The following is a 22514-nucleotide window of genomic DNA, read 5'->3' on the forward strand; positions in this document are numbered from 1 at the left end:
CTCTCCTCCCTTCCTCTGGCCCCTCCCTGCCTTCCCCAAATGACATTCTTCAGGAACTGTTAGAGCATTCCCTTGTAAAACTAGAACTCGCTTATCTTCTCATTAGTGACTCAATTGAGTCACTTGGGATAAAAAGCACATGCTTAACGGACTAAATCTGCTCAGAACTGAAAACCTAAAACAGATGTCCAGAAGCTTCCCAGAACCCAGCTGGCTCCTTTACACTGTTCCCAACCCCTAGGAGACTGCTTTATGATCTCTCTGGCCTCAGTCCTTCCTAGACTCATCGCCAAGCTTATCAGATAACCTTAATTTACAGATCAGACAGTAGCAGGCAGGATTCTTATTTTCCACCAACCAGCCATCCATAATCTCAAAGCAGACAAAATGTCCTAAATTCTACTAAAAGCCAATCCCATTTCTTTTTATATTCTCAAGAATTCTGTTTCCTGCCAAACCATTCCGTCCCGTGTCACCCCAATTGTTTCTAATGGACCAGATTCTCAGGGAGGGCAATTTGCTCCCCAGGGGACCCTGGCAACAGCTGAAGATATTTTTGTGCTTTGTGAATGTTACCATTCACACAATGCTAAACAAGTGCTCTACCACTGTGCTACAGCCCCAGCCGCCTCGGTGGTTAGCTCACTCTGCAGCCCAGCAGGCCCTGAACTTGTGATCCTTCTGCCTCCGCTTTTGACCAGCTAAATTACAGGCCTGTGCTATCAGACCAGCTTCTTTTGATTCTTCTCACCTGTCTTCTAACTCCCCCTTTGCTCTGCAGGCTCCGTTGTGTTCCTCAAGCATGTCAGGTTTGCATGATCCCAGACCATGTGCTTATCGACCTCTGCAAAACACTTTTCTCCAATACTTCACATGGCTGGCTCACAGACAACTCCTTGTCTTCCAGATGAGATCACATGCCACCTCCTTGGAAAGATCCTCACCTACCCTGCCTAAAAGTCACCATGTCCTGTCACCGTCACTCATGGCCAGGTTTATCACTGAGTCTATTCCTTTTTAGCTCTTTAGTCATCTCAGTTCATAATAAAAGTTTAGAGCCAGGACAGCTAATATGTTTTCTCTGCACAAGCACTGTTTACTTATTAATCTTCACAACTTATTAAGTATTATTTTTATATACAAGTTACAGAGTCAGAAAAGGTCACACTGCTAGCATAAGGCAGAGCTGACATTTAAACCTGAGCAGTCTAGATCTGGATCCCATTCTCCACTACGGTAGACTTCTGCTCACTCATTCTCGACTGTTGGCAAGTGAAGTCGGAATGTTCTCCATCTTATGCACAGGTACTTGACACAGACGGTACTCAATAACTATCCGCTTAGCTAAGAGTAAAGAGATTGCTTAACCATGCCTGCATGAAAACAACACTAGGATTCTTCGATTTATCCCTCTGTTCAAATAACCAGTGCCTCTAACTCTCCCACAAAGGACCCTACTAGCCCAGGTTCTTCAGGCAGTTGTTAACTCAGCCTCTCTGCTCTATGAGACGCCTTACCCTTGTCTCCGATGCTCAGCACAAAGGATGAAGAATGGCAGAATCATGCTGTCTTGAGATCAGCTTGACCTCCAACAACAAAACAGCAGCCTGGTGGTCGAGGGGAACCAGGCTGAGTGCACACAACTACAGATCTGAGGACAGAATTGTAGTTTCCTTCAGTGACTACGGCTGGTAGAGCAGGGACAGGCAGCACAGGGTGATGGGAAGAACACAGAATTTAAAACAGGACCCAGTGGTTCAGGTCTGTGAGCCTATCTTCAGGAGGCTGAAGATAGAACACTGCAAATTATTCTGAGATGCTATCTCAAAATAAAAGTAAAGAGAAGGGCTAAGAATGTACATGAGTGTTACAGTACCCGCCTAGTATAAATGAGATCTTAGGTTCAACCCTCAGTATCAAATAAAAAAATAAAAATAAAATAAAATAAATAAATCAAAAAGGGAAAGAAAGAACTGGGCTGTTGAGAGGCTCAATGTGTAAGGTTGTTGCTGCCAAGCCTGATGACCTGAGCTCAACCCATGCACACGGTGTCACGCTGTCCACAGAGGTCAGCGGACAAAAGACAGGAGTCCGTTCTGTCTCCACCATGTGGGTCCTGGGATAAGACAGTACTCAGGACGTCGGCAGCACCTTTACCTGAGGACCCTTCTCACAGCCCTGTTTTCCTTGTTGCTACACGCCACCAACCTAGCACTGATTCCATTACATAGCCAAGTTCTATAACTCAGTACTGCTCAACAAACACATACACTTTTGCCAACAAGTAAGTAAGACAGGGAAAATTATGGGGATATGAGAAGGGAAAGGAGCCCCTCACCTTGAAGTAGACTGAAGCCTCTCACCAGCTGAGAAGAATTCCAGCAATTAACATTTGCTGAAGGCTGCCCCCCTTCCGAATGATAAACCTGAAATTTTCTAGGATGCTCACCAGAAACCCCACTCACAGCAGAAGACCAATACTAAAGCCCTTGTGCACCCCTAGTGGCTCCTGGTTACGTTATCATATTATAATTCCATCCCCTGCACCCTCAGAGCCGCCCCATAATCTCATTTACCAAGGGAAGGAGGGAGGGGGAAAAAAGCTGCCAAAGTGGTACATACGGCTAATAGCCAGACATTTCATCACAGCTCTCCCTGGTAGAGCCACACTTATACTTGGGTATGTCTGACCTTCTATGACTCCCCCTTAGAAAGCCCATACCTACGTTTGGGTATATATTACTATTTCTCTGAGCATATTTCTCTTAATCCCCATGCTTAAAAATCTTCAATAAATATCTTTTAATAAACTACGCCATTCTTTCATTCTTTTGTGAGCATCTTTCTTCTTCTTCTTCTTCTTCTTTTTTCCTCCTTGAGACAGGGTTTCTCTGTGTAGCTCTGGCTATCCTGGAACTCACTCTGTAGACCAGGATAGCCTCAAACCGAGAGATCCACCTGCATCTGCCTCAGGAGTGCTGGCATTAAAAGGCATGTGCCACCACACCCAGCTTATGAACAACTTTTTACCCCAACTCAGCTTCGTTCTGACAAGTCCTGAAACTCTTTTCTGCATCAAAGCCACAAAACCTGGGTTTTCCTGAGTCGAAGTCCATAAAAGACTAAGGGAGCTCCTCAGAGTTCTGAAGACAAATGTGGAATATTTCCATTCCTCATCATTACTATTAAAAGAGTTCCAATGACAAGAGGAATGTTTTAAAAGGCATACAAATTACATAGGTGAGAAAATAAAACACAATGATGCTTTCCCTGCCCCATGAAGGAACAAATGGCTAATAGTCATCTCCTTCCCACACAGTTGTATGCCCTGGTCTTAGGGACACCATTTAGCTAAACTTTCACTTTATAACGTCTTTCTTTGCAAAGAACTTACCTTTAACTTGGGTGAGGTCAATCCCTCTCTCTGCTGCCAACTTCTTTGCAAGAGGGCTAACGAATATCCTCCCCTTTGGTCCAGCAGGAGGGGCTGAGGGTGTAGGCGCCGGAGGCTGGGGAGTGGGAGGAGCAGCTGCCACCTTGGAAAAAAGTTAGAAAGTATCCACTCATCATTGCATATTTTATACTCTAAGTCTTTATAATAATTAGTGATGTTTACTTTCCTCCCTGTTGTTGTTGGAGGTTATTATTCTCTTTGGCTCTTCTGGGGGGCCCGCCACCCAGCTCCCAAATAAACCCCACATGGAGGCTTGTTCTTAATTATTAATGCTTGGCCTTTGCTTGGCTGGTTTCTTACCAGCTTTCTTTAACTCATTCCATCTACCTTTTGCCTCTGGGCTTTCCCCGGTCTCTTACTACTGTATCTTACTCTTACTCCATGGCTTGCTGTGTGTGTAGCTGGGTGACTGGCTCCTGGTGTCCTCCTCCTCTGGCTGCTCCATCTTCAATCCCCCCTCCCAGATTTCTCCTTCTATTTATACTCTCTGCCTGTCAGCCCCACCTATCCTTTCTCCTGCCTTGCTATTGACTAGTTCTTTATTAAATCATCAGGTATTTTACACAAGCACAGTAACAAAGCGTCACAGAGTTAAACAAAAGTAACACACCTTAAAATAATATTCTACTACACTTTCCAAAAGACCACAAATGCACTTTTCTGGCTTGACTAACATACAATATGGATGACAAGAACACTTTCTGTCAGAGACAGAAACAAGTCGTGATAATAGGAGAGATGTAGAATTAAACTGAGCTGTGGTTGTGTGATATTTTGATCGTACTCTGACAATAAAGCTTGCTTGGAGTCAGAAGGCAGAGCTAGCCATTAGCTGAACAAAACCATTAACCACAGAGGTTTTGGAGGACTGAGGACAGATAGGAGACAGGAAGTAATAAAGCAGGTCTGAGAGAGGACTCAGCCCTTTGGGATGAGGAACAAAGAGACAGAAGGTCACTGGTGGCTGCTCTGATGTTTTTCTCATCTTTTAAGTTCTTACCCTAACATCTGACTCCCGATTTTTTATTGGTAAAGAGTAATTAGATAAATGCATCAGACCTGTGTATAACATACTTATCACCTGTCATTTTTCCTCCTTTGAGACTTTGTAACCCATGGTGATCCTCAGCCACTCCAAGTACTTGAACTACCACACGCCTAGCTTCTGCTACTTCCTTATTTTCACTGAGGAGAACTAACCTGATTTCTGCCTTTACTCACTTCAGGATATAAAATGATACCACCAGGTCCAATGTTTCAAGTGTGTTAAGGGATGGACTACACTGCTCCCTGACAACATTCCCATCAACACAAGACAGTGAGGAAACGTGCACCTTTTCTAAACCCAGAGGTATATGCTGAAGAGTACAAGTGTACGACGCTAACATCACGTCAGATCAGGGTCCAAAGTCCAAAATGCATGTCCATCAACTACAATACACAAATACCAGAACTGAAAATGAAAACAAGCATTTAATAAAGCAACAGAAAATGTGGAGTGAAAGCATCACCTCTCAGAGGCATGATCTTCACACCCAAAGCAGGGGGTTGAACATGTAATGCAGTTTTGTTCTCAGCAGGATTCAAGATGGCGGCAAACTACTGACCATCATGTGGACGGCACTTGCTATCATCCACCACAGGTTAACAGGCGTTGCCGGCCACTTCCCTACGTGTCGACTCTGGACACACAGGAACCTAGGCTGCCTATCATCCAGCTGAAAAAAGAATTCCCACTCCGGAAGCACACCTACCGGGGGTGGGACAGGCGCCGCTGCCTGTGGCTTTAAGCCGGTCACTTCCGTTGGCCTGTAGTCTGCAAAGGCTGGTATATCTTCCTGCTTCTCTACTATGATACAAAGTGGGGTTCCTAGGGGAACATCCTTTGTGCCTTCAGGGACCAGGATTTTTGCCAGATAACCTTCTTCTTGTACTTCAAAGCCTTAAGCAGAAAGAAAAACATTATGGGACCAAGACTCCATCATTCTTACAACTTTACCAGGGTTTCAAGTAAAAGGTCTTTCACATTCAAACTACTGGCATTGGTTTGGTTTGGCTTTTACAAACTACTTAACCTCTCTGTGCCTCTATTTCGAGTCTTGAACGTGGGAACATGGGAACAGGAACAGTATAGTCAACCTTCTGTCCACAGGTTCAGCATCCCTAAATTCATTCAACTGTAGGTCAAATGTTACATTGTGCATCTGAACTTGGCCCAAATACTTTCTATTCTTGCAATACTCCTAAGCAATACAGTGTAACAACTATTCACACAGCACTGTTGCATTAGGCATTAGAAGTAACTGGAAAACGATTACAAGTGCACTGGGGTAGAGGCATAGCTCGGTAATCGAGGCCCCATTCCACCCCCCAAATACTATATCCACGTATACAGGGAACTCAAGTCTACAGACGTCTATCCTTGAATCAGTTTGCTAACACATTACCAAGAAATAAATGACTGACTATACCACCCTCATGTAAACGTTAGGGATTTAAATCAATGTTTTTTAAGTACTTAGAAACGGTCCCCAGGACAAAGAAAACAAAAAATGGAGTTGGCCCTCCAAGTCCTGAGATCAAAACAATCTGGGAAAAAACTACACCTGTGCTGAACACATACGGAGACTTTTCTGGAGATCTGGAGACTCTGGTGGGTATGGAGATAACTGTATCTGTCCTACCAGGGCTGCAGACAGTGGTTCATTCTGAGAGTCACTGAAAACACCTCAAGGGCAGCCCTTGTGTGGAACTCACAGGATTCTAAGATGGTATCAGATGTATTGCTGAAAGTCAGTTACATGGAAGTCAAATTACCAGAACTACCAAGCAGGATAGTAGCCCGGGATTTCAGCACTAAAAGTGTTCTCAGAGCGTCTCAAAGGCTGTACTTGACATTATGATAAATACTCCAATGTGATGAAATACAGCTAACACCGGGGTCTATGACCACAGGTAACAGGTTGTTCAGCTACTATTTTCCTCAGCTGAAATAGAGGATGTCAAGCTCAAAGATAACCTGAGCAGCATAATAAGTTCAAAAGTTCAAGACCAGACTAGATTACATAGCAGAGTTCCCCGTGAAGAAAAACAGCAGGGCATGGTGGTGCATGCTTTTAATCCCAGCACTGGGATCTCTGAGTTCCAGGCCATCCAGGTGAGACCCGATCTCAGAAATTAATTAATTTAATTAAACTAAAAATTTTAAAAAGCAAAATTAATCTGCTAATAAGGGCCAGTTCTGCCTTCTGGATCTTGCTTTCTGCAGTTACACCTCTTTTTGATGAATATATCTCTAATGAATCCTTCCGCTTCCCAACTGGGACTACTCAATGAAGCTGGGCAGAGGTGATGCAAACCTTTGATCTTAGGTTTGGCAAGCACCTTTACTCATGCCAACTCATTTTGCTGGTCTTTTCCTTTTTTTCTTAAGATAGAATCATTTCTTCTAATAGAAGCTACGGGGAACCAGGCAGAGTTCTGCAAGCCTATAATCCCAGCACTTGAACTTGGAGGCTGAGGCCGGAGGACTGCAGATTAAAGGCTACTCTCATCTCAAAACAAACAACAAAACAAAAACCATTTTAAAACTATGAGGAAGTAGCATGTGAAAGGATGAGATGGAATTGCTCCGGTGGGATGGTCTTCCTCTTTGGTTCAAATTGCCCTAGGCTACCTTAAGAATGGTAGGTGTGGCCGGCGGTGGTGGGAGCAGGCCTTTAATCCCAGCACTCGGGAGGCAGAGCCAGGCGGATCTCTGTGAGTTCGAGGCCAGCCTGGGCTACCAAGTGAGTTCCAGGAAAGGTGCAAAGCTACACAGAAAAACCCTGTCTCGAAAAAAAAAAAAAAAAAAAAAAAAAACCAAACAAAAAAGAATGGTAGGTGTGAAGAGCACAGTCTGACCACTACTTCCTGATGCCGCCTACGTCCTGCTATGCCTCTATGGTGGGATGGGCCTCGTGCTTCTAGAAACTATGGGTAAGTTGGCAAGAAGTTCAGAGTACCTAGGATTATCAATAAGTGCAAGCACAAATGCACGGCTACCTAGTGGATTTTGTTTTTGAGAATAAATCAAAGAAGGGGCACATAGAAATGTGATACACGTGAAGACTGACAGGCATGGGTTCTGTTTGTCCTCAAAATCATCTGAAATCCTTTGGTATTCTGCGGCCCCAGAGGAGCGGGGAGGACTTTCTTCCTCCCCACTCCCTTCTTTCCTGTGGGAGCCCACAGAGGTGAGACCTGAGCTTGCTTTACCCAGCAGGACTGCATAAGAGAATGACTGGACCATGGACCTGGGTACCAGGTGTTTGACAGGGTCGTAACTAGCAAGGAGGAGGTCTTTTGTCTCGTCCCTTGGCATTGTTATAAAAAGCCTTTTGAATGAAGTTCTGGGCCAGTGGATAGGATTCAGGCCCTCCCGAGGCAATCCTGTGTTTCTATCAGTTACCCTCCCCTCTATCCTTCTATCTAAATCTCTTATCCCTTACTCCTCAAGAGTACCCAGGTAAAGGTGGGGGCTGGTCCCCCACACTTCCTCACATTTAAACAATGGCAGTTCTGATACTGCTTCTGAATATCATAAGAACACGGCAGAGAGCAAACCATGGCCCAATAACAAATCTTGACATATCCTCAATTGATGAGTACAGCTCAGAACTGACATATGTGACTGTGTGTGACTTTGTTATAAAATATCATGCCCTAGGCAGTAAATCCCAGGAATTATAAAATACATATATCACTCACTCAGTACAGGAAAGGATGGCCATCCTCCTCCTCACTCAACGACCAAGAACTGAAGAACTCTCACCTATAGTGGCCTTGTCAGTCTCTATCTCTGCCAGTAAGTCTCCTTCACTGAGCTTCTCACCCACTTTCTTTTCCCATCTCTGGACCGTGCCCATGGTCATGGTGGGGGAGAGGGCAGGAAGAAGTATCTGCAGAAACAAATGCATCACTCTTGACCAGAGGGCACCGCACACAACAGCAGCAAATGCATGATCTCCCACGAGAGCCGGAGACTGGCAATTCAGTCACCTGTCACACCCAGGTCTAGTGGAATTAATCGGTAATCTCAACACTCAAAAGGCAGAAGGATCATGAGTTTGAGATCAATCTGGACTACACAGTGAGACCTTGGCTCAAAATTAAACCACAACCAAAAAAACACATTACCCATCACAGCAAGGCTCTGTGCTCATTAGCTTTCCACCAGTTAAGTCACCTTTCAGAACAAGGGTGAGTATACGTGACCAGTTGCCCTAACCCATCCTCTGAAATTAAAACCAACAGGCAGGTGGGAAGGATTTCTTTCAGATGGTCAAAACGAGCTGCTCAATATATATGTGGAGTATTTTTTTCAACCAGGACAGTGGTTCTCAACCTTCCTAATTCTGCAACTCTTTAATACAGTTCCTCATGTTGTGGTGACTCCCAAACATAAAATTATTTCAGTGCTACTTCATAACTATAATTCTGCTAGAGTTATGAATTGTAATCTACATATCTGATATGCTGGATATGTGATATTCGACCCCTATAAAAGGGGTCAAAACTTTCAGGTTGAGAGCTAATAGATACTTTTCATTTTCACAGGATGATCTTGGTCTAGACAGACTACTCTGTTGAATTAGCTGTGTTCTGCAATGAGCATCTATTTATCTTTTTATCTTTTCACTCATAAGAAACCACACTTAATTCACACTTACTAGAGAGGAGTTGTTTTTTTGTTTGTTTGTTTGTTTGTTTGTTTGTTTTAATTAAGGGCTAGAGAGATGACTTAGCAGTTAAGAGCTCTCGCTGCTTTTTCATAGGACCGGAGTTCAGTTCCCAGCATCCACGTAGGACAGCTCACAACCACCTGTAACTCCACCTCCAGGAGTCCATAATCTCCTTCCTGCCTCTGAGAGCACCAGCATGCACATGCGTACACACACACAAATTTAAAAAATGAACATGGGGCTGGAAAGATGGCTCAGCAGTTAAAAGCACTGACTACTCTTTCAGAGGACCTGGGATCAATTCCCGGCATCCACGTGATGGCCCGAAACTGTCTGCTACTCCAGTTTCTGAGTACCCAACCCTCACACAGACACACGTGCAGGCAAAACAGAAATGCACATACAATAAAAATAAATTATGAAAAAAATGAACATTAAGAGCTCTTCTTAGAGCAAAGGATGAAGGTTAACAGTAGAAGAGTATTTGACCAGCATGCTTGGGGCCCTGAGTTTGATCTCAAGATTAGAGGAAAAAACAAAAACTAAATACTATATTTTTTTATTTTTAGATAGATAGATGGATATAGATACATGGTTTCTTCATGAATTGTTTTCTGACCTCTAAACATATATGCACAGTATACCTACATGCACACTAAACACATGTAAAAATTTTAATTGTATTCCTATTTATATGATTGTGTTCACTGAGTTTGTGAACAGTGATATGTTAATATGGATTTTATGTGCTATCTTCTTAGTCTTTTAAGTAGCAATAGCCTTATACTAAGGAAAAAATAATTTCAGTCAATAATGTCTCTAGAAGTGGGAAAAAATAAAACAAGACCTAGAAAATCCTTTTTTTTTTTATTTTTTAAAATGTTTTTGGTTGTTTTTTTTTTTTTTTTTTGAGACAGGGTTTCTCTGTGTAACAGTCCTAGCTGTCCTTGAACTCACTTTGTAGAGCAGGTTGGCCTCAAACTCACAGAGATCTATCTGCCCACTTCTGCCTCCCAAGTGCTGGGATTAAAGGGATGTACCACAATGCCTGGCTCTAGAAAATTCTTTTTTTTTTTTTTTTGGTTTTTTGAGACAAGGTTTCTCTGCGGAACTTTGCGCCTTTCCTGGGACTCACTTGGTAGCCCAGGCTGGCCTCAAACTCACAGAGATCCACCTGGCTCTACCTCCCAAGTGCTGGGATTAAAGGCATGCGCCACCACCGCCCAGCTAGAAAATTCTTTAAAAATTACTTTCTGTTCAGAATTTGTTTTCTTTGTTTCATAATGACCAGTGAAGTAAATGAAAGTGTGTGTGTGTGTGTGTGTGAAATATCTTTATCATCTCAAAGGATTCTTAGGGCCAAATTCTAACACCTGAACATAAAGCACTATAAAATGGAGAGAGAAGGTATTACGTAATAAAATATGGCTGCTAAACTGAAATAATCGTGAAAGCTAAAGACCAGGCAAAATTCCGTAAGTGACTGCCACCAACAGAGTTGAATATGACTTCCAAAGAAACTGATTCATTCAGAAAACTTCCTATAAAGTTAAGGAAAGATAGGCCAGGCGGTCGTGGCACACACCTTTAATTTGAGTACTAGGGAGGCAGAGGCAGGAGGATCAGCCTGGTCTACAGAGTTCCAGGACAACCAGAGCTACACAGAGAAACCCCATGTTTCTGGGATATTTTACACTGTGTGAAGACGTATTGCTTTCACTGGTGTAATAAAAACTGAACAGCCAATAGCTAGGCAGAAGGTACAGGCTGGACTTCTGGGCAGAGAGAGAACTCTGGGAAGAAGAAGGGTGGGGTCGCCAGGCAAATTCCGAGAAAGCAGGATGGACAATACAGAGATGATGCAATGCCACATGGCAGAACATAAGACTAATATAAATAGGTTACTCTAAGTTATAAGAGCTAGTGGGACAAGCCTAAGCTAAGGCTGAGCTTAAATAATTAGCAAGTCTCTGTCATTATTTGTGAGCTGGCTGCCCCCCCAAAAAATCCGACTACACTTTGTCTTAAAAACAAACAAACAGCCGGGCGGTGGTGGCGCACGCCTTTAATCCCAGCACTAGGGAGGCAGAGCCAGGCGGATCTCTGTGAGTTCGAGGCCAGCCTGGGCTACCAAGTGAGTTCCAGGAAAGGCGCAAAGCTATACAGAGAAACCCTGTCTCGAAAAACCAAAAAAAAAAAAAAAAAAAAAAACAAACAAACAAAAACATTAAAGAAAGGTCAAATCTTAATCCTTTAGATTTTACCTCCTTCCGACATAAGAACCACATAAATACACAGAGGAAAACTACTACCCAATGAACGGATTCAGCGTGTGTGGCTTGGCGTCTATGTTTCTTGTGCTTTTTCTTTGGCTCTTTTTCCCCCTGTTTGTTTTACCCTATCTCATTTATTATTATTTTATTTTATTAGTATTCTTTTTTAGATGCCTGTTTGTTTTCTAATGAGAGAAAGAAAGAAAGGGTGTGGATTTGGATAGGCAGAGAAGTGGGAGGATCTGGGAGGAGTTGAGGGGATGGGAAACCATCAATTAGATTATGTGTATGAAAGAAAAATCTTACTTTAAAAGAAAAAAAAAGCATGCTTTAGTTCCCTAAAAGCTGGTTTAGGTTCATGGTAACTGCACTTACGGCCACTAGCTTTGTTATAATGGTATTCTGTACACTTAATTCCCTACTTCTTCTCTTTAAATGACTTATTTATTTTTATTTTTTGTGCATTGGTGTTTTGCCCACGTGTGTCTGTGTGAGGGTGTCAGATCCCCTGGAACTGCAGTTAGACAGTTGTGAGCTGCCATGTGGGTGCTGGGAATCAAACCTGGGTCTTCTGGAAGAGCAGCCAGTGCTCTTAACTGCTGAGCCACCTCCTTAGTCAATTCACACTTACTCTTCATCGTTACTGTTCTCATTTATGAGCATTATTGGAATACTCCATCTATGCTTGGAAATATACCAGTCCAAACAAAAGAAAACTTCATCTGGGGACTTCATTCAACAGACATCGCCTGTTCTCTATTATAAATTCTACTTGTAGAGGAGAAAAAAAAAATCTCCTCAGAACCTTTAACGTTTTTGAGAGGAAAACCAAGGATTATCCTGTGTCCCATGCTAAGGCTGAGAAAGGTTAAAGGAACTGTCCAAATTCACACACTTAGAGACAACAATCAAGAATGAAAGCCATCAAGTGTCACAGTTAAATATCTGTGCACTGCCAAATGACAAGCACTGTTTTTAATGAAAAGTTTTCAGGATGCAACCGCCATCCATAAAAAAAAGGTGTAAGTAAAAAATCACCAGGTGCCAGCACTCAGAGGCTGAGCCTTACCTGCATGTGAGTAGGATAGGAGCTCCCAGGAGCCCTTGCAGAAGGTGCACTTGGTGCAGCAGAAGCAGCTGGAGCTGATGCTGGGGCTGCCTGTGGGGTAGCTGCTACTGAATCCAATGTATAATTTTTAAAGGCCTCAATATCCTCAGGTCTGAAGAAGAAAAAGAACATATAAACATGGAGTTTATAAAGCAAATCTAGTCCCCACCTACCAACAAGTCTTCAAAAGTCTTGAACTTCCACTTTAAGCTACAATGTTCTAGAAGCACCAAATGTGCACAAATTACAAGGATTTTTACTCACTTTTCAACTGTGATACAGATGATGGCTCCAACTGGAACATCTCTGGTCCCTTCGGCAACAAGGATCTTTGCCATATAGCACTCCTCCAAGCTCTCAAATCCAACAGTGGCTTTATCCGTTTCAACCTTTTAACACAAAGCATTAGCTTAGGTTTGTACTGCCAACACTCGGTGAATTACAATGTGACTAGAATCTCATATGAAGATAAACCCACTACCACAGACTGAAAAGAATGGTTAAAAAAAAACCATTTTGGGTAGTAGCCAGGTATTGCTAACATTCGGTAGCAAAAGGAAACAGATCTCTGAGTTGCAGGCCAGCCAGAGTTACACGATGAAACCCTGTCTCAAAAAACAGTCAGTTTAGCTAGTTGCTGACAACTTACCTAGCCAAACATCTCTAATGACTGTGAGAGGAAAAATAAGTTTCTTGAAGAGAAAGGAGTAACTACCCACCAGAAAGCTAAGGCTCAGGCGACTCAGCAAAACCACTCCCTTAACATCAGCGGCATATTTTAAAACTTACCTCTGCAATTAGATCACCCTCACTGATTTTTTCCCCTTCTTTTTTTTCCCAGCGGGCTATAGTGCCTGCCTGCATCGTAGGGGAAAGGGAAGGCAATGGAACCTGGGGGAGAAAAAGCAGCACCATTTAAACAGAGATACTTAACTCTCGGTGTGGTTTAGAGTTTCATTCCATTCAATTCCATGCAAAGAATTTACTGAGTCCCATTACGAACTGAACCCTGGGGATTCAATGGGAGTTCGTGCAACCCAGAAGTTCACGGCTTTCAAAAGTGGCAGGTGGATCCTCCAGTCGGTCTAGTGGATCTGAGACAGCACGTGAGAACCCAGACCTTTTGCATATAGCCCCAGGCTTGAAGCTTTTCTTTCAATGGAAGAGATCCCTACTGGGAAGGTCTTGGGCAAGGCAGTTGTCGATCCTGGAGGGAGCTGGCTCACAGAGGCCTCTCAAGGAGGATTTCCCCCCACGCCAAGGAACCACCGGCTCTGAAGGACAAACGGGGTCTGGGGTGGAGCACTCACCTTCTGGTGCGGGGGGAGGCAGTAAGAGCGACGGCCTGGAGACCCCAGGAGCTGCCGCAGTAAGCGGTTACGCGGCGCAGTGTCCGAGCCGGAGCTCCAGCCGCACAGCAAGCGGACCCCATAGCTCGGGGTCCCGCTGCTGCAACGAGCCGCGGCGGGGTCGGCCCGCGGGCTCCCGCATGGGGCCCCGGGGCCTTCCTTCAAGACTGCCCACCGAGGCCCGAGTTCGGCCCTGGGCACTGCACTCCGCGCCCGCCGCGCACAGACGCGCCACATACTGCCACCGACCCCCACGCCCCAAAAGCTCCGCCGTCTCCGGAGTGACCTCTCCAAGAGCAGCGCGGCTCTGCCGTCAGCCGCGCCCTACGGTCGCGCAGTGTCGTAAAAGCGGCTCCTTGGACTGGCGGCCGGAACGCGCGGCGTCTGCGCCCGTCTGCGCCCCTCTGCGGGGAACCGGTCTGGGGGACACCCGGGAAGGACCCCGACCACAGCTTCGGGTCCGCGGGGGCCGAGGCGCTTCGAGGCAGTCGCGGGCAGCGCACGTTGTGGAAAGGATCAGGGGTGTGGGTGGCCCGAGGAGAGGTGTCGCAGAGGATGGGACGCACGGCCCGCTCTAAGGTGGTGGCCTAAGAGACGGGGGTGTCGGACCGGCTGAAGCCTGCGCTCCGGGAGGCGGTGCCAAAGGGAACACCCTTCTTTGCTCTCAGAAAAAGCTGGGGAACGAGCCTGGGCCGACAGTAATCCAAAGCTTTAGGGAAGTGGTTGCGATCTGGAGACGAACCGCCCCAAGTTGGAGGAAGAAAGGCCCGCGAGTGGCCTCCGGGGTTCGGGGGTCGTCCCTTGGCTGCAGACCCCGCCGACCCTTGCAGGCTGTCCTAGGTTGAAAAGATTTCAGGTCCTTAACCCCCTCGAAATGGAAGCAACAGGGTTTTCATCAGCCAAATGGTAAGAAGGGCAGCCAAGAAGAAGGTACATTTTCACATTTCGAGTTTGTCTCAGAGGACTAATTATGTCCCCTATATAAAAATACTTGTTTGCGAAAACGGCTATATTACCCCCAAATTACCACCGTATCCTCTTAAATAACGAAAAGATTTAAGAAGCACACCGGACATGGAGGCGCACGCCTTTAATAACAGCATTCCAGAGGCCAGAGGCAGGTGGCTCACTTAAGTTCCCGGCTAGCCTGGTCTATATAGCAAGTTCCCGCCCAGCTCGGGCTACAAACTGAGACCCTGTCTTTTAAAAAAAAAGAAATTAAGATACAACTTTGCAAAATGCATTGTCCGGCCATTCTGCAGTTGTGTGAACTCAATAGAAAAAGGTTTCTTAAACTATGGAGTAACGAGGTGAAGGTCAAAATAAAGAAAAAAAATGGCAACAGTGAAAAGTATCCGAACACAACTACCCAAACCTAGGTTGTTTCTCGCTACTGTTGCCTACTCTGCATGTCACCGTGTCCTGGCAGCCCTGGCTCTGAGAACACTGGCACTTTGCACTGCCATGACCTCGGGGTCACTCAAGGCCAGCCAACACTGCTTGAAACACCTTGGCACAGATCATGTGTGGTATGATTCACACTGGTTTTACTGTACGGCTTTCTGCTCTTTTATGAACATAATGGTTAATTACAGAAAACAAAGACATTCTCACACAGTTATTCATTTTTTTTTTTTTTCGAGATAAGGTTTCTCTGTGTAGCTTTGCGCCTTTTCTGGAGCTCACTTGGTAGCCCAGGCTGGCCTCGAACTCACAGAGATCCGCCTGCCTCTGCCTCCCGAGTGCTGGGATTAAAGGCGTGCGCCACCACCGCCCGGCTAACACACAGTTATTCTTTAACGTGTAAAAATTATTGTAGTGTATCTCTGGATTGGATTTGCAGAGTATTTGAATTTTAAAATTGCTGCAGCTGGTTTGAGTTTGAGATTAGGACAGAATTTCCAGTAATTTCTGGAATGGCCTTAAATACAGGTTTTATGTTGTATATTTTTAATTTTTTTTTACTACGTTTATTTTCTGTGTGTGTGTGTGTGTGTGTGTGTGTGTGCGCGCGCGCGCGCGCGCGCGCCAGTGCACTTAACCTCTGAGCCATCTCTCCAGCTCCGCACTGAGCTATCTTGCCAGCTCATGTGCTACATATTTATATGAAGCAACATTCTCAGTATTGACAATCATAAATCAAAATATTAATCCACTCTGAAAAATGTTGATACTCTGTATTGCAGTACCATATATCCAGCCAAGATTTAACTCCTTTTCTTCTCTTGCACATCACTCTTCATTGCAACACAGTTCACACACAATCCCTCATTTATAGGACTAAACTCTGTGTCCATCCTAAAGGAATGGCTAACTAAAATGTGGTGTATATACACAGTGTAACTTTTTCAGTCACAGATAATGGAGTTTTGTCATTCACAACATGGATGCAACTTGATGAAGCAAATTAACTCAGTCTCGGAAGGGACAGGTTGTATATTTTCTCTCATTTGTGAACCTAGACTTTATATTCAAAATCATATCCATATGGGTGAGACAGCCAGGGGGGTAAAGGTGCTTGCCACTAAACTTGGTGGTTTAAGTTCTGTCCCTGGAATGCACATAGTCAAAGAGAACAGACTCTCCAAAACTGTCCTCCGACCACCTTCAGATGTGTGCCCTGGACACGGACACACACACACACACACACACACACACACACAATAAATGTAGTATGGGTGAGAAATAATATTTAGGTGATGGGACTTTAAAATGGTTTAACTTATCCTTTAAAAACTTCATAAACATACATGATGTGTTTTGTAAATTTAATTCTGTATGTCAAAACAAAGAACATCTAATTATATAGAAATTTGAGTTCACCGTTAATGACTGGTAAAACTGTCAAAGACTTGTTTTTAAATAAATTTATTATTTAATAAATGTTTTGTTTGTAACTTTATATACCTCGATACCTGGGGATCATGTGAAAATTCCTCACAGGTGTAGGAAACACAAGCAGAAGAAATTCAAGACGCCCCGTCATAGAAATGATTGCATCCACACGCTCCGTCATAGAAATGATTGCATCCATGCGAACAGTGGTGGCTGCAGTGCCGCTGAGCAACACAAACACTTGGTGACTAACCTTACGGGGGGGGGGGGAACCTTTGTATGCTGTACAGGTCATTAGCAGACCATCATTATGTGGCCCATAACTTTATTTTACAGCAAAACTAATCTGCTAAGCAGTTCAGAAATCTATTGTTTTGTTTCTCATTGTCTTCTGAGTTAGTGTAGTAATATCAGTTCCACGTGCATGACTTTTGAGTTATTATTGACCAACAATTTTATGTGCAACATTTATTAAATAAACATTCATTGTATGGCTATATAGTTAGAAAGCCTCATCATTTCTGAGCTGAAGGTGAATTGGATTAGGAAGAAGCATGTGCTGTATGTACACTAATTCCTCAATGTACATACAGATGGTCAGAGAACACCAAGAATGCAGGAAGAAATTGGGAAAAAAGCCAAACTGATAGCCAGCATGGTGGTGCATGACTGTTCTGGTGCCATGTGGCCAGCCTGGGCTACCTGCCTACACTCTACCTTTAAAAAAAAAGTTTTTTGTTTGTTTTTTTAAAATCCTAGCCCTTGAGACACAGAGGTAAGTGGATCTCTGTGATTTCCAGGCCAGACTGACTAGTCTACATAGCAAGCTCCAGACCAACCAAGTCTACATAGTCAACAAAACAAAGTTAAAAGTATGTAATCAGAAGCCAATGAAAGAAAGCACTCAGAGCTAAAGATCGAAACATATCAAACATTTAAATCAATAACATTAGTGATAAATGAAGCCTGCTTGAATTTGGGGGAGGCAGCCTTTAAATTGATTTGTGAACTCGGATTCTTTTAATCATTAATTTTTGGGCTGGGGTGGTAGTCCATGCCTGTAGTCCTAGCTACTCCAGAGGCTGAAGGAAAATGATTAATCATCTGAATCTATTAGTTTGGATAACATAGTGAGATGCTGTCTCAAAATAGAAAGATAGATAAATATGTATTTCTGGCTGGAGTCCTGAGTGGCTCAGTGGGAGAAAGCATGCTTAGCCTGCACAAGGGACCAGGATCCAGTCTTCTGAAACTAACACTTGTGAACTAATTAGGATTCACACTGCTTTTGAAGATTAATATTATCATAGAGTTTATGCTCTCAGGTTCTCCTGTGTCTGTACATTTACATATGATTTCAAAATAGGTGCAAAACTAGCTAATCATTTTTTATAATAACCTATCTTGTGCTTACGTTAGAAATACCAACAGTAAAATATCTCTAGCAATAAAACAATCCTTATCTCCACCTTCCTGATAATGAGTAAACATGCTACCAGGGAGATCACTTGAGGAAATTTACCTTCACTAAATCTAATGGCTTTACTGTCTGATCTCAGTTAAGAGACGTAAATGAAAATGATGAAGTGGATTTAGTTTGTAAACTCCATTTTATTCGTAGTGTGTGTATGTGGTTTTGACTTGTTCACAATTCTGGTACATACGGGCAGTTAAAACTGCTACCACTTTGATGATCAGAAAGCTCTGGCATAACAAGGTTTTTGTGAAGACACTGTAAAACAGAACACACGGTAGTAATCTCTGAAAGCAGTGGTTACAAACCTCCATGTTTCTAAGAAAATAGAACTTTATATATATGTAGTTTAAGCAAGCTATTCCTCTTAACAAGTTCAACAAAAAAGAGTGTGCAGTTACCGATGCTTATGATTAAAAGTGAAAATTTCAATTATAACCAGAATGCTTTTCAGTAATCGAGTACTCTTGAATTGGATGTAAAACATAAAGATCTTTTTCCATTTACATCCCAGACGAAAGACCTGAAAAGTTGGTAAGGAGCATTGCTGTTGCCAAATATATTTAAACCATACTTCCATTTCTTTCTTCCTTTTAATCCAAACACAGATCTCATTATGTAGCCCAGGCTGACATCAACCTGGTAATCCTCCTGCCTTAGCCTCCCAAATGCTGGAATTACAGGCATGTATCTATCACCAGGTGGAAGTTTAGCTACAAACTGTAAAGTGTTCCAACCCAGATGTTTTAGGGACTTGAGCAAGAAGAGGGTACTCTTCAGTTTTTAAATAACTAAATTAGCACTTATGGGGTCTTTTTTAAGATTTATTTTTGTTTTTAATTGTGTGTATACAGGGTGTGTGTGTGTGTGTGTGTGTGTGTGTGTGTGTGTGTGTGTGTGTGTGTGTAGGTACATTTCTGCACATGAGTATATTTGTTTTGGTTTTTTTGTTTTCAAGACAGGGTTTCACTATGTAGTCCTGGCTGTCCTGGAACTGACTCTGTAGTCCAGGGTGGCCTCAAACTCAGAGATCCAGAGATCCGCCTGCCTCAGCCCCCCCCCCCCCCAGTGCTGGGATTAAAGGCTTGAGCCACTATGCCTAGTTTACATTTTTTTAAAAACATGGTTAAGAGATTATTTTAGGACTCCCTAACATTTAAATATAGTTTTTCTCAAGGAAAGAATGTCGGCAATGGCGGGATGGACAGGCTCACACCAATACCATTAGGGAACAATATATTTTTTAATCCACAAGTTCTCTTAGAGCAGTGCTTCTCAACCTTCCTAATGCTATGACCCTTTAATAACTTCCTTATGTTGTTGTGACCCCCAAACAAAATTATTTTCCTTGCTACTTCATAACTGTAATTTTGCTACTGTCATGAATCTTAATGTAAATATCTGTTTTCTGATGGTCTTAGGCGAGCCCATGTGAAAGGGTCATTCAACCCCCAAAGGGGTCATGACCCACAGATTGAGAACCACTGCCCTGGAGCACAGCCAATCAGGAGATTATTCAAAACAGAAGGAATTCATGCTTGCTCTTGCTCTCCAGTGTTATGGACCGGAATGAGGATCCCTGGCCCAGAATGTACAGGAATTAATAAATATATCTTCCAGTGAAGATGCTGGGCCATTTTGCCCAAGGTACATGAGATTAGTGAGCTACATTGTCCCCTACATTAGACCTCTGCTTTTTATGTAGGCACTAAGACCATGTGGCTCCTTTTCCAAAAAGAGATAAAAATAAAACACAATATAGAGGACTTCGAAGCTTTTTCTCTGATTTAATTTTTGCTGAAAAGTTAATTCCACATAATGTTACGACTGTTTGCTGAAAGAAAATGGACAAGGGATATCTGGTTTAGGAGACAGACATTCAAGGTAAGTCGTACCTGGACTACAGTAACGAAGTTGAGCCTGGTCACCCTCATGCTGTCAAATAGCAAACATTAAATTTCATGCAACAGAGAAATTGGTGACGTACGGACTTTTATCCCTCCAGTCATCTTGAGAAAAAATTGGAAATAATACTGTTTTCTTCTGTTGGCGTTCACAATGAGTTGTTCTTGCCTATGGCTGACTTTCCTGAACTTTCCTAGTTACAGCTGATGAAAAATTGTTCTTCAATAGAAGACCAGGGTAGTGTGCATGAAAGACTTTCTTTTTGAAAGGTCCTTGATCTCTTTTAGAAGAGCAATCAACTAGATTTAAAAAAACAAAACAAAACAAAAACCCCTCTAGCAGTAAAACAGCAGGGAGAACTGGACAGGAATCGACTGCCATTAGTATACTCGTAACAAAATAAAGCTTGTTCTGAAACCACAAGAGGCGGTAAGAAGAGACCGTAGAAAAGCTATTGGGCACTCTAGAAAATGGGCGGGGTACAGGGAATGTGAGAATACACAGAAGTCACACGAGTTATAAAAATAGACATGGTTCTCAGGCAAAAGCAAATGAGCACCAAACAATTCTCAAACATGAACTATTTTTAAAAGACATGTCTATATAAAACAATAAGATGTTATCTCAGCGTTCCCAAGAGTAGTCTGTTCAAATGGCTGACAATGAGTGACAAACAGAGACAGGCAGATCCCAGGACTGACCGACCCATCTGTCCCACTCTTCTGTTTGGCAGTGTACAGGGGTGGTTGCAGACCGCTTTGAGGGACTTCTATAAATAATCATGGCTGATAGGTGGATGGTGCTAGATGTGTGAATGAGAAAACCCAAGTTATTGAGTAACCTCTGGAAACTGGACAGTGTTGCAATGTGAAATGACTCTTGACCTTGATTCAACCCTGCCATTCACAACTCATGCTCCATGCCCCGTGGGTTCCATTGTGCCCTAAAGGAACAGCCCAGACTAAGCATGTAACAGAAAACAACTCCAGTCTTGAAATCAGAAACAGACCAGTAAATTATGCTGGTGCTCAAATCACGAACACAAATTAATGGTCTGTCTCCTTGCAAATGCAAAGGAGATGCTGTGCGTTTGTCACAGAGAAGTGGTAGCAGCACCTTTCCGTCCCCTCCTGAATGCTCCAGGAGCCTCTCGCTTCTAATTCTTTTCAAGCACAAAGTTCATCTGTGTGGAGAGGAAGAAATGGCTCTGAAGTTAAAGAGTCCCCAGGGGAAACCAGCAGTTCGTGGGGGAAAAAATGCCCAAATGGGCGAAGGACAAGCTGCAGAAGAGTCGGAACCAGAAGAGGCGGTCCAAGGTCTTCATTATGGTTTTGGCATAGTATAGCACACTATGGGCAACCCTCTCCCCACCCAATCAACAAGTCAGCATCATCCATGTCCAAGGTCAACAGATGCAAGTGGGCTTTCATCTTTGGTACCACTTGAGTTACTCCTGGGCTGCAACGTCTGCAGAGAAGCAGAAAAGTCGGTACCTTTGCCTTGTCTGTGAGCACAGATGCTGGGACTCTGATTGCTGCAACCTTTGAGGCCAATGGAATGAACACTGTACCATAAAGGAGAGATGCATCCACTTCCAGGTTCCAGATAATAGCAGCCAGGCCCCTACAAGAGAGGGATCATCCACTCCTGGTGGTTAAGGCCTTCGGTTTGGTGTCCTCAGAGTAGAATAAAACACTGTTCCCACGGACAAGGAGCTCCAGATGGACCCATGGTCTGTGTTTGGACAGAGACTTTAAGTACTAGATATACCAGGCACACCAACAGGACTGGCCCATAACCATCATACTTGAAGAAGCTTCTTTTTGGCAGCAGGAATTAGAAACTCCTCAGCGTACTCTGGTGTTAGTCGTCTTTCCTGAGAGAAGCAGCCAGGGAGTGTCCGGGGTCCGGTTAATTCTCTCTGTGGTCTTCTTCCACCCAGGCCACAATTTTCCCCTCCCATCCAGGGATGGCATCGTCATCATGGAAAACCTAGGTTAAGAAAAAAAGAAGCCACAATGGAAAAATACAGCCTGGAATGTGGTGTGTGCCTGTAACTGGAGTGCCCAGCAGGCTGAGGCAGGAGAATAGCTATGAGTTCCAGGCCAGGTTGGGTCATGGTGTGAATGATACCCTGCCTCAGCAGAACAGAAACTACAGAGTGAAGTAACAGAGTCACTTAAACAACACTACTGTGCTGTGGGACGGTCTATATGTCAAATTGCTCTGATTGGTCAATAAATAAAACACTGATTGGCCAGTGGCCAGGCAGGAAGTAGGTGGGACAAGGAGAGAGGAGAATTCTGGGAAGCAGAAGGCTGAGGCAGAGAGACACTGCAGCCGCCGCCATGACCAGCAGCATGTAAAGATGCCGGTAAGCCACCAGCCACGTG

General features: G+C 43.7%; 2 protein-coding genes across 10 annotated transcripts in view; both read right to left on the reverse strand.

Moving 5' to 3' along the window:
- The window catches only part of Dlat (dihydrolipoamide S-acetyltransferase), a 28821-nt gene extending 14343 nt beyond the window's left edge, over nt 1-14478 (reverse strand). The window contains exons 1-7 of the mRNA XM_006972346.4: nt 13869-14478; nt 13348-13449; nt 12823-12947; nt 12520-12670; nt 8268-8394; nt 5209-5396; nt 3395-3536 (exon numbers count right to left, since the gene is read on the reverse strand). Coding sequence (XP_006972408.1) covers nt 3395-3536; nt 5209-5396; nt 8268-8394; nt 12520-12670; nt 12823-12947; nt 13348-13449; nt 13869-14144 — 1111 coding nt within the window. The 5' untranslated portion in view covers nt 14145-14478. The remainder of the gene's footprint in view (nt 1-3394; nt 3537-5208; nt 5397-8267; nt 8395-12519; nt 12671-12822; nt 12948-13347; nt 13450-13868) is intronic.
- Nucleotides 14479-18333: 3855 nt separating this feature from the next.
- The window catches only part of Dixdc1 (DIX domain containing 1), an 89609-nt gene continuing 85428 nt past the window's right edge, over nt 18334-22514 (reverse strand). For all 9 annotated transcript variants that reach the window (XM_076575343.1, XM_015986958.3, XM_076575344.1 and 6 more), the window contains one exon: nt 18334-22113. In XM_076575343.1, coding sequence (XP_076431458.1) covers nt 22033-22113 — 81 coding nt within the window. In that variant the 3' untranslated portion in view covers nt 18334-22032. The remainder of the gene's footprint in view (nt 22114-22514) is intronic.

Source organism: Peromyscus maniculatus, chromosome 7 (assembly GCF_049852395.1).
Source record: "Peromyscus maniculatus bairdii isolate BWxNUB_F1_BW_parent chromosome 7, HU_Pman_BW_mat_3.1, whole genome shotgun sequence".
Classification (NCBI taxonomy): Eukaryota; Metazoa; Chordata; class Mammalia; order Rodentia; family Cricetidae; genus Peromyscus; species Peromyscus maniculatus.